The sequence below is a fragment of the Coregonus lavaretus genome (genome assembly GCF_964263955.1).
Source record: "Coregonus lavaretus genome assembly, chromosome: 25".
Lineage (NCBI taxonomy): Eukaryota > Metazoa > Chordata > Actinopteri > Salmoniformes > Salmonidae > Coregonus > Coregonus lavaretus.
The window spans coordinates 42,322,448-42,334,947 of NC_140012.1; the positions used below are offsets into that span (position 1 = coordinate 42,322,448).

The 12,500-nt window shown below is 41.5% G+C and overlaps 1 protein-coding gene across 1 annotated transcript in view; it reads right to left on the minus strand.

Annotated features, from left to right (window-relative positions):
- LOC311100923 (calcium-activated potassium channel subunit alpha-1a-like) overlaps positions 1-12,500 on the minus strand; it is a gene marked incomplete at both ends in the record, with an annotated part of 217,684 nt that overhangs the window by 2,895 nt on the left and 202,289 nt on the right. Inside the window, 3 exon segments of the mRNA XM_084141903.1 lie at positions 4,848-4,978; positions 10,994-11,110; positions 12,249-12,441. Coding sequence (XP_083998029.1) covers positions 4,848-4,978; positions 10,994-11,110; positions 12,249-12,441 — 441 coding nt within the window.

Below are 12,500 nucleotides of genomic sequence, written 5' to 3' on the forward strand. Positions count from 1 at the left end.
TGCCTGTCTGCTTATCTGTCTGTCTGCTTATCTGTCTGTCTGCTTGTCTGTCTGTCTGTCTGTCTGTCTGTCTGTCTGTCTGTCTGTCTGTCTGCTTGTCTGTCTGTCTGTCTGTCCTTGCTTGTTCTACAAAGGAACATCTTCCCTGTCTGGGCTGCTGTCAGGGCTCCAGAGTAGAATGACGGATGAGCCTGGTCTACTAGATAGCTTGACCTTTGTCTACAGTGAAACTCACTTAAAGGCAGCTTCTGTTCCAGCCTCATTCAAAGTGAAAGGTAGACAGATGAAGCCATCGTACCAGGTAAAGTGCCAGGCTTTCTTGTCTGTCTTCCTGGAGTTTTTTAACCACTGGGACATAACATGTTATTGTACCAATGGGATTCCACTAAGACCTTTCTTGACATGATGACGTCTGTGTAGAGACCTTTTAGTTAGTAACATCAGTAACACTTTATTTTAAGTTACACATATTGGCCACTCATTTGAGGTTCATAAGTGTGTATATAAGTAGCTTTATAAGGCCTTTATTATGTCTTATAAGCCATGTATTAGCGTTTTCTTATTCAAACACAAGTCATGTATATTACTACCCTCACTGTTAGTTCCAATAAATGCTTATTACCAGTTAATAAAGAGCAAGTTACACAAGAAACAGGCTCTTAGTAAGTGGTCTCAGTGTGGGGCTAATAAACAGGCTCTTAGTAAGCAGTCTCAGCGTGGGGCTAATAAACAGGATCTTAGTAAGCGGTCTCAGTGTGGGGCTAATAAACAGGCTCTTAGTAAGCGGTCTCAGTGTGGGGCTAATAAACAGGCTCTTAGTAAGCGGTCTCAGTGTGGGGCTAATAAACAGGCTCTTAGTAAGCGGTCTCAGTGTGGGGCTAATAAACAGGCTCTTAGTAAGCGGTCTCAGTGTGGGGCTAATAAACAGGCTCTTAGTAAGCGGTCTCAGTGTGGGGCTAATAAACAGGCTCTTAGTAAGTGGTCTCAGTGTGGGGCTAATAAACAGGCTCTTAGTAAGCAGTCTCAGTGTGGGGCTAATAAACAGGCTCTTAGTAAGCGGTCTCAGTGTGGGGCTAATAAACAGGCTCTTAGTAAGCGGTCTCAGTGTGGGGCTAATAAACAGGCTCTTAGTAAGTGGTCTCAGTGTGGGGCTAATAAACAGGCTCTTAGTAAGTGGTCTCAGTGTGGGGCTAATAAACAGGCTCTTAGTAAGCAGTCTCAGTGTGGGGCTAATAAACAGGCTCTTAGTAAGTGGTCTCAGTGTGGGGCTAATAAACAGGCTCTTAGTTAGTGGTCTCAGTGTGGGGCTAATAAACAGGCTCTTAGTAAGCGGTCTCAGTGTGGGGCTAATAAACAGGCTCTTAGTAAGTGGTCTCAGTGTGGGGCTAATAAACAGGCTCTTAGTAAGTGGTCTCAGTGTGGGGCTAATAAACAGGCTCTTAGTAAGCGGTCTCAGTGTGGGGCTAATAAACAGGCTCTTAGTAAGTGGTCTCAGTGTGGGGCTAATAAACAGGCTCTTAGTAAGTGGTCTCAGTGTGGGGCTAATAAACAGGCTCTTAGTAAGTGGTCTCAGTGTGGGGCTAATAAACAGGCTCTTAGTAAGCGGTCTCAGTGTGGGGCTAATAAACAGGCTCTTAGTAAGCGGTCTCAGTGTGGGGCTAATAAACAGGCTCTTAGTAAGCGGTCTCAGTGTGGGGCTAATAAACAGGCTCTTAGTAAGTGGTCTCAGTGTGGGGCTAATAAACAGGCTCTTAGTAAGCGGTCTCAGTGTGGGGCTAATAAACAGGCTCTTAGTAAGTGGTCTCAGTGTGGGGCTAATAAACAGGCTCTTAGTAAGTGGTCTCAGTGTGGGGCTAATAAACAGGCTCTTAGTAAGCGGTCTCAGTGTGGGGCTAATAAACAGGCTCTTAGTAAGTGGTCTCAGTGTGGGGCTAATAAACAGGCTCTTAGTAAGCGGTCTCAGTGTGGGGCTAATAAACAGGCTCTTAGTAAGTGGTCTCAGTGTGGGGCTAATAAGGGCCGTAAGTACTGTAATATGTGTTCCCTATTCTAAAGTGTGACCATATTTTTACTTGCCAAACTTTTTTTCCAGAAATGGCCTCATTGGACAGAGAGGGGCGCGCCTCCCCTCATATATGCCATACAAGCAACATTCAAGTCGAAATGTAATGCTTTAATAACCTCATTAAACAAATAAGACGTAACAAAGGCCTTAAAATAAAGTGTTACCTTAACATCTATAGTTTCCCATTCCAAGTAACCCATTTCTTTATTGTGCATTTACGGTATTGAATGTCTAAACCAGGGGTGTCAAACTCATTTTAGCTCAGGGGCCACATGGAGGAAAATCTATTCCCAAGTGGGCCGGACCGGAAAAATCATGGTATATATAACTTAAAAACAACAACTTCAGATTGTTTTCTTTGTTTTAATACGATCAACATACAACATAAAGCTGGAGCCTGAGGACAGTGTGTCCAAAATAGTACAAGCACAACATCACTATTAATCATAAAACACGTCAAGTTTATTTGAAAATTCTAAAGAAAAAGAACACCCAAACACACAATGCCTCAGTGATTAACAGAACTGTTTCACAGATCACAGAACTATATCAGGGTGTCATTTCTCAGGCAGGAATGTAGATAAAAATAATGAAATCCTGTTCCCCAAACAAGTGCAAGAACCACAGAGTCAAGAATAGGTTAAATATACAAATAAAATAAAATCAATTAAAAACAATAGCACATCAACATAAAAACATATAAACATAAATCTGAAAGCGTTGCTCAAACTCCCGTAACAGTCCCGTTATTTTATCTTTGAACCGCTTCATGTCTGCCACATGTTGGGTCGCGCACACATTTTTCAGACAGGGGAAGTGAGCTGCATCACCACCGGCAAGTTGCGTCTCCCACAATGACAGCTTCAACTTGAAAGAACGTATGCTGTCATAATACTGCGTGACAACTTTGTTGCGCCCTTGCAGCTGTTTGTTCAAGTTATTCAGGTGCTCTGTAACATCCACCATAAATGCAAGGTCCGGCATCCATTCTGCGGAATGAAATTCAAACACTGGTTTGCCCTTTTCTTCCATGAACTGTTCAATTTCTTCTCGTAAATCAAAGAAACGCCTCAGCACAGCACCTCGGCTTAACCATCTTACCTCAGTGTGGTATGGCAGGCCATAGATGTGGTCTTTCTCTCTGAGAAGGCTGTCAAACTGACGGTGATTCAGGCTTCTGGATCGGATGAAATTAACAGTTTGGATGACCACCTTCATGACGTTATCCATCTTTAATGACTTGCAACACAAAGCCTCCTGGTGCAAAATACAGTGAAAAGTCAAAAAATCACGTCCTCCATTTGCAGATTGCACTTTCTCTCTGAACTTTGTCACAACGCCTGCTTTTTTCCCGATCATTGAGGGCGCACCATCTGTAGCCAGGCTGACAGCGCGGGACCAGTCCACTCCGACCCTGTCCAGCGCGCCGACGAGTGCGGTAAAAATATCAGCTGCTGTCGTTGTATCTGTCATCGGCACCAACTCCACGAACTCCTCGGTGACGGTCAATGTGTCATCAACTCCGCGGATGAAAAAATGGCCAGTTGTGCAACATCTGTAATGTCCGTGCTTTCATCAATTGCAACCGAAAACGCAATAAATGACTTTACTTTTTGCTTCAACTGGCTGTCCAAATCCACTGAAAGATCGGAAATCCTGTCTGCAACTGTGTTTCTTGTCAGGCTGATATTTGCAAAAGCCTGCCGCTTTTCAGGGCACACAATCTCCGCTGCCTTCATCATGCATGTTTTTACAAATTCACCCTCACTAAATGGTTTTGAAGCCACTGCGATTTCATTAGCAATGAGGTAGCTAGCTTTCACTGCAGCGTCACTGATGTCTCGGCTGTGAGTAAACACAGACTGCTGTTTCTTCAGACCCGCCAACAGTTCATTCACCTTCTCTCATCTCCGCTGTCCTTGAAAGTTGTCATATTTGTTGGCATGAAGACTCACATAGTGGCGACGAAGGTTATATTCTTTCAGCACTGCAACATGCTCTGAACACACCAAACATACAGCTTTCCCATTCAATTCCGTGATTAAATAGGATGACCATTTTTCTTGGAACACTCTGCACTCTGCGTCCACTTTTCTATTTTTTGACAGAGACATATTGGGGCAATGAGGGTGCCAAAGCACATAATGTTAAAAGTAGAAGCCGTAATAAATATCGCGGGCAAAACAAAGTAGCTCATTGGCTGCACGTGCTTGACCTACTTGCTCTGCCCCGGTATAAACAGTTTGCTTGCTTAACACAATTGCTATTGCGCCATCCAGTGGACGCAATTGGAACAGCAGTTTATTTTATAGAAAAATTGCAGCGCATTTTTATACTTTCCAAAAAAAAAAATCGTTTTTTTTTTTTTTATCATCTCGCGGGCCGGATTAAACCCGTTTGCGGGCCTGATCCGGCCCGCGGGCCGTACGTTTGACACCCCTGGTCTAAACCATAGGCTCTTGGCGTTACCAACTGCGGTCTGAATCCAGGTGTCTGGCAAGCTACAACGCTGTGTGAACCCACTGAGCTAAAGGCTACACGCAATCGCTCAGGGGAGCCAACACAAGCCTTCAGGTCTTATTTCCCTCATTAAAATCCAAATCAATTTATAACATTTTTGACATGCGTTTTTCTGGATTTTGTTGTTGTTATTCTGTCTCTCACTGTTCAAATAAACCTACCATTACAATTATAGATTGATCATGTCTTTGTCAGTGGGCAAACGTACAAAATCAGCAGGGGGATCAAATACTTTTTTTCCCCCCCTCACTGTATGTCTTACCGCACTCATCAGGGAATCCAGCACACTGACTGCGAAAGCCGTCCCACAGGCGAAGGGCTGAGTGAGGTACAACTCTGTGTCAGGGTCATCATCGTCATCCTGGTCCAGGAACTGAACATTGGAGTCGTTCACTGGTGGGGAAGACATTAAAAATATTGACATATTGATATGTATGCTACTACAGTGTCATAGCGTAGCATGACAGTCAGGCTGTTCGATATACAGTATAGTATAACTCCATTTGATCAACAGTTCAACCATATGGAGGAAATAATGATCATGCATAACATATACTTGTACACACAGACTTGCAGTAAATGTGCAACTTAATATGAGAACATTGTTCACATCCAACAGCGATTGTGAAGCGTCACAGATTCAGTCATTGGTTACGTACACAATGCCCGATGACACAGATTCTTTAAACAGCCAATGACTGTGGATATGGATTGATATGAGAGTGAGAGGTGATTTAATATTTCATAAAGTAGACATTCAAATCATTTTTGGTACTTGGAGAAGATCTCAAATGTTTATAGGCATCTTCTATGGAAGCAAGCATATATTGTATCTACGAGTATTGTCTCTACGAGTATTGTCTCTACGAGTATTGTCTCTACGAGTATTGTCTCTGGTTGGCTTTGTGTTCAGCTGTTACAGCCCATATACTGGCTGTTCATGCACTCATGACTTCATGCATATTAAAAGCCTCAAGCTTTGAACTTCAACACAATCTACAGTATCAACAACAACAATAAGACATTGTTTTGTCTTGGAAATACAGTAAATATAGATATAAGTCTTGTTACATATCTTTGTTTTACCGCCCCAAAAACGATGTCAATATTTTTGAAATACACCTTTGAGCACAAAAAAACACCTACAGCTTTTATAAAGAAAGTACTGATGTTGAGTTTTGTTTCAGAAGTGCTACTTCTGTCAGGACTTCCAGCCGCGTGCGAAAATAAACATCAGTCAGATTTGACAAGAGTCCGATGAAAGGAAGGAGGTCATTGGCCATAGAAATTATCTATGAACAACTAAGATGATACTATGGAAACAGAACTAAGATGCTACTATGGAAACAGAGAATATGATCTATGAAGAACTAAAATGATACTATGGAAACAGAGAATATGATCTATGAAGAACTAAAATGATGCTATGGAAACAGAGAATATGATCTACAGTATGAACAACTAAGATGATACTATGGAAACAGAACTAAGATGATACTATGGAAACAGAACTAAGATGATACTATGGAAACAGAACTAAGATGATACTATGGAAACAGAACTAAGATGATACTATGGAAACATAACTAATATGATACTATGGAAACAGAACTAAGATGATACTATGGAAACAGAACTAAGATGATACTATGGAAACAGAACTATGATGCTACTATGGAAACAGAACTAAGATGCTACTATGGAAACAGAACTAAGATGATATTATGGAAGCAGAACTACTATGGCAACAGAACTAAGAAGCTACTATGGAAAAAGATAATATGCTCTATGAAGAACTAAGATGATACTATGGAAACAGAACTAAGATGCTACTATGGAAACAGAACTAAGATGATACTATGGAAACAGAACTAAGATGCTACTATGGAAACAGAACTAAGATGCTACTATGGAAACATAACTAATATGATACTATGGAAACAGAACTAAGATGATACTATGGAAACAGAACTAAGATGATACTATGGAAACATAACTAATATGATACTATGGAAACAGAATTAAGATGATACTATGGAAACAGAACTAAAATGATACTATGGAAACATAACTAATATGATACTATGGAAACAGAACTAAGATGATACTATGGAAACAGAACTAAGATGATACTATGGAAACATAACTAATATGATACTATGGAAACAGAACTAAGATGATACTATGGAAACAGAACTAAGATGATACTATGGAAACAGAACTAAGATGATACTATGGAAACAGAACTAAGATGATTTCTTTGCAGCAATTTGACCATGAAGGCCTGATTCACGCAGTCTCCTCTGAACAGTTGATGTTGAGATGTGTCTTTTACTTCAACTCTGTGAAGCATTTATTTGGGTTGCAATTTCTGAGGTGCAGTTAACTCTAATGAACTTCTCCTCTGCAGCAGAGGTAACTCTGGGTCTTCCTTTCCTGTGGCGGTCCTCATGAGAGCCAATTTCATCACAGTGCATGATGGTTTTTGCGACTGCACTTGAAGAAACTTTTAAAGTTCCTTCATGTCTTAAAGTAATGATGGACTGTCATTTCTCGTTGCTTATTTGAGCTGTTCTTGCCATAATATGGACTTGGTATTTTTACCAAATAGGGATATCTTCTGTATACCACCCCTACCTTGTCATAAAACAACTGATTGGCTCAAATGAATTAAGAAGGAAAGAAATTCCACAAATTAACTTTTAACAAGGAACACCCGTTAATTGAAATGCATTCCAGGTGCCTACCTCATGAAGCTGGTTGAGAGAATGCCAAGAGTGTGCAAAGCTTTCATCAAGGCAAAGGGTGGCTACTTTGAAGAATCTCAAATATAAAATATATATAACTTTTTTGGTTACTACATGATTCCATATGTGTTATTTCATAGTTTTGATGTCTTCACTATTATTCTACAATGTAGAAAATAGTAAAAAAATAAAGAAAAACCCTTGAATGAGTAGGTGTGTCCAAACTTTTGACTGGTACTGTATACTGGCTGTTAGACAATGTTCATATATCATGATTATCAATGACGTCAAGAAGTTTGTATGACATTTTAATTTGCATTGCAAAATTCTGGTAACTTTCCCAAAATTCTCAGATTTTCAACAAATCCTGGTTGAAGGATTTCCTGCTTATTCCCTCACGCTTCCAGGAATCTTCCAACTGGGATTTCTGGAAAACCTGGGAAAGTTTGGAAAGTTGCCAGAATTTTGCAACCCTACCTGCAAGTCACATTATTCTGGTTTACAATGTGATGTGTAATTCCTATTTGAACCCAGACAGAATTAGGATATCCAACAGATGGAATTTTTATTCACCCACAACCTGCATTCATAAAGACCGGCAGGGTTAGGAACATTGTGAGGAGACTACCTAAGCCATCTAAACTGGACAACCATTTCAGTAATGGTGCAAAAAGTCAGATTGCATTAGTTTAGAAAAATGTATTTTATTTATCTTTGTGTAGCATAAGATTAATGAATCAATTAAATTACATGCAAAAACACAGATATTAAAAACAATTCTACAATCAACCTGCAGTAGAGCATTCTGGGAATTATTATAATAATTATGGTACAAATGTTCCTTTTATTGGTGCCACCCCAGTGACAAAGCTGTTAGGTCCTTTAGGTTGCAGAAATTCTGCCATGGTGGGTATTGAGGGTACACAAAATATGTTTGTACCCTGGGAAACATTTACATTTTAGTCATTTAGCGGATGCTCTTGTCCAGAGCGACTTACAGGAGAATGCTATTCATTGACTACAGCTCAGCATTCAACACCATAGTGCCCTCTAAGCTCATCACTAAGCTAAGGATCCTGGGACTAAACACCTCCCTCTGCAACTGGATCCTGGACTTCCTGACGGGCCGCCCCCAGGTGGTAAGGGTAGGTAACAACACATCTGCCACACTGATCCTCAACACGGGGGCCCCTCAGGGGTGCGTGCTCAGTCCCCTCCTGTACTCTCTGTTCACCCATGACTGCATGGCCAGGCACGACTCCAACACCATCATTAAGTTTGCCGACGACACAACAGTGGTAGGCCTGATCACCGACAACGATGAGACAGCCTATAGGGAGGAGGTCAGAGATCTGGCCGTGTGGTGCCAGGACAACAACCTCTCCCTCAACGTGACCAAGACAAAGGAGATGATTGTGGACTACAGGAAAAAAAAGAGGACTGAGCACGCCCCCATTCTCATCGACGGGGCTGTAGTGGAACAGGTTGAGAGCTTCAAGTTCCTTGGTGTCCACATCACCAACGAACTATCATGGTCCAAACACACCAAGACAGTCGTGAAGAGGGCACGACAAAGCCTATTCCCCCTCAGGAGACTAAAAAGATTTGGCATGGGTCCTCAGATCCTCAAAAAATTATACAGCTGCACCATCGAGAGCATCCTGACTGGTTGCATCACCGCCTGGTATGGCAACTGCTTGGCCTCTGACCGCAAGGCACTACAGAGGGTAGTGCGTACGGCCCAGTACATCACTGGGGCAAAGCTTCCTGCCATCCAGGACCTCTATACCAGGCGGTGTCAGAGGAAGGCCCTCAAAATTGTCAAAGACTCCAGCCACCCTAGTCATAGACTGTTCTCTCTGCTACCGCACGGCAAGCGGTACCGGAGTGCCAAGTCTAGGTCCAAAAGACTTCTCAACAGCTTCTACCCCCAAGCCATAAGACTCCTGAACAGCTAATCATGGCTACCCGGACTATTTGCACTGCCCCCCCACCCCATCCTTTTTACGCTGCTGCTACTCTGTTAAGTATTTATGCATAGTCACTTTAACTCTACCCAAATGTACATATTACCTCAACTACCTCAACTAGCCGGTGCCCCCGCACATTGACTCTGCAACGGTACCCCCCTGTATATATAGCCTCCCTACTGTCACTTTATTTTACTTCTGCTCTTTTTTTCTCAACACTTTTTTTGTTGTTGTTTTATTCTTACTTTTTTTTTGTTTAAAATAAATGCACTGTTGGTTAAGGGCTGTAAGTAAGCATTTCACTGTAATGTCTGCACCTGTTGTATTCGGCGCATGTGACCAATAAAATTTGATTTGATTTGATTTGATTTGGAATTAGGGGTAAGTGCCTTGCTCAAGGGCACATCAACAGAGCCTTGTCGGCTCAGGGGATTCGAACCAGCAACCTTTAAGTTACTGGACCAACACTCTAACCACTATGCTTCCTGCCGCCCAGAAATATACCTTCACATTGTACCCGTTTTGTTGAGAGTGAGTGTGTGATTATTGAACTTTTATATTCAAAATATTGGGTACAAAAATGTACCATTATACTCTTCAGCCGCACATGTACCCTAAAAGGTACCGAACAGTACCATGCAAGATTATATGTGTACCTCTGAAGGTACATTATGTGTATTTTAATATTTTTGTACAATAGGGGACAATAATGTACCCTAACCATACCCTTATTTCTAAGTGTATGAAAACATAACTAAGGTGCTACTATGGAAACAGAACTAAGGTGCTCCTATGGAAACAGAACTAAGATGCTCCTATGGAAACAGAACTAAGATGCTCCTATGGAAACAGAACTAAGGTGCTCCTATGGAAACAGAACTAAGATGTTCCTATGGAAACAGAACTAAGATGCTACTATGGAAACAGACACAAGGACTTGTATTGAGAAAGAAAAGAAACTGAGGAAAAACAAGACAGTCAACAAGAGAACCCAGAGTTGCATAATGCAATGTGCTCAAAGTGAATGAACCAGACTAAGGCTACATCCCAAATGGCACCCTATTCCCTACATAGTGCACTACATAACAAATAGAGTGCTATTTGGGGTGCAGCCTAGGCCTCTTGGACCAGGAAGCCAGAGAAATCAAAAGGAAGCTTTTTTGGAGGAGGATGAGGCGGCGGCTCGGCGGCTGCAGATCAACACTGAGGCAGTGGCTTCTTACCCAGCTCTGTTATTATTTGTATGTTGATCCTACTGCTTGTATCCTGACTGAATGAAACCACAGGCAGGACTTTGGCTGCTGGTTTTGCTAACGGTGCTACAGACAAGTGTCAGGGAGAAATAGTTACGGGATGAAGCATGTTCAAGAGGTTAAGATTAGATTAATTTATCAGTCATGAATGGTTGAAAACATGAAAATCACCTTCACAATGTTAGAAAGTACAGATTGACTGAGGAATTCTGGTCTGTTTAGTTGATTAAAAACCTGAAACATCCATACTATACCACACTGGATTGGATTAGATTAGAAAAACTTTAATATTCTCAATGAGGCAATTCATTTTTGGTGTTTTTTTCATCACTCTATATAAACTATACAAAAAAAATGATGTATATAATTCCATGAAACCTTCCTTTTCACCCATTTCACCCTCTTTAAGGACAATGCCATTCATACCTGCTGACATACCTAGTTCAGTGATAATGGGGACGTTGGCTCCTGTTGTGATGGAAGCCTGTCGGAACAACCCCCCGTGAACTGGACTGTTTTCAGGAGAGGACCTGTCCATGCCTGGCAGGGTGAAACCTACATGGAAACATACATAGGTGCCTATGACTGCCTACGACAGATGATATAATGCCTTATTTTAGCTGTTATAAAGGCCTTATGAATGCATACATTGTAAGGCCTACAGTAACGTGTTAACACAAACCATATTCATCTTACGAGGCACTTATCTATTCTCTGAAGAACGTATAGTGGTAGAAAGAAAATGGAATTGATATGATGATTTATCAGTACGGTATAACATATTTTAGCCATTCTTGGTCACATTCAAGTCATTTGAAGTAGGACAATATTACACAATGTTGAGAATTCAGCTATATTCATGAGAGTTGCCTCCATCCGCAAATATAACCTAGTAAATGTTACATGTTGCTCATTTAGTTTTCCGTCAAAGTGTCACCGTCTAAAAATCTTGTCATACATAACATAGCCACGAAACAACAAATACAAGTGACGTGAGAGTGAATTTAAATTGACTTGACGTCCCTTTCCTCTCCTCAGACTGACAAGTAACCACATAAGCCTGTGTTTCGACATCTGTCACTTGCTGCTGACTAAGCCAAACCACTAGGTCATACGAGTATTAGAGGAACAACCAAAGTGCGAGGACCTTTTTTTTCTTTCAGGTCCCTAAAAGCATTACATTATGTGCCAGGACAGGAATGACAGTCCATTATTGAAGCCCATCTCTCTTCACTTCCACTCCTCACACGATGTCAGGAATTGTTTGGTATAATATTAAAACATGACTTACTGTCTAATGTTTTGGGGTAAGATTGATTACAAAATAATAATAATAATAATAATAATCAAATTTGTATTATAATCTACAATTTAATTTGCTTTATGCCAGGATAATGCCAATTACCAACCAGTAGCGATCTAGTCATTGTAACCCGTGGAACAATCATCACCAGGGGTTCCTGTCAAACACACACACACACACACACACACCACACACACACACCACACACACACACACACACACACCACACACACACACACACACACACACACACACACACACACACACACACACACACACACACACACACACACACACACACACACACACACACACACACACACACACAGGGATATTTTTCCTGCCAGGACCTGTAGAGCATTGAGGTAGCCTGCAACACCCCTTCCTTACCTTGGGAGGTAGCCTGCAACACCCCGATGCTGTCGTCAAACTGCATAGACTTGATGTTGAGTGACGCCAGGATGCATTCCTTGTCCTGCAGTGAAGCGTCGTCGATATTGCTCTGATTGGCCGACAGGATGACACACATGTCACAGAGGTTGATATTGACGGCCCTCAGATCGGCCCGGCTTAACGGTGTGCCCTGTGACAGGAGATGACCAAACATTATGTTATTCTATAATATATTATAACAGTAGTTAT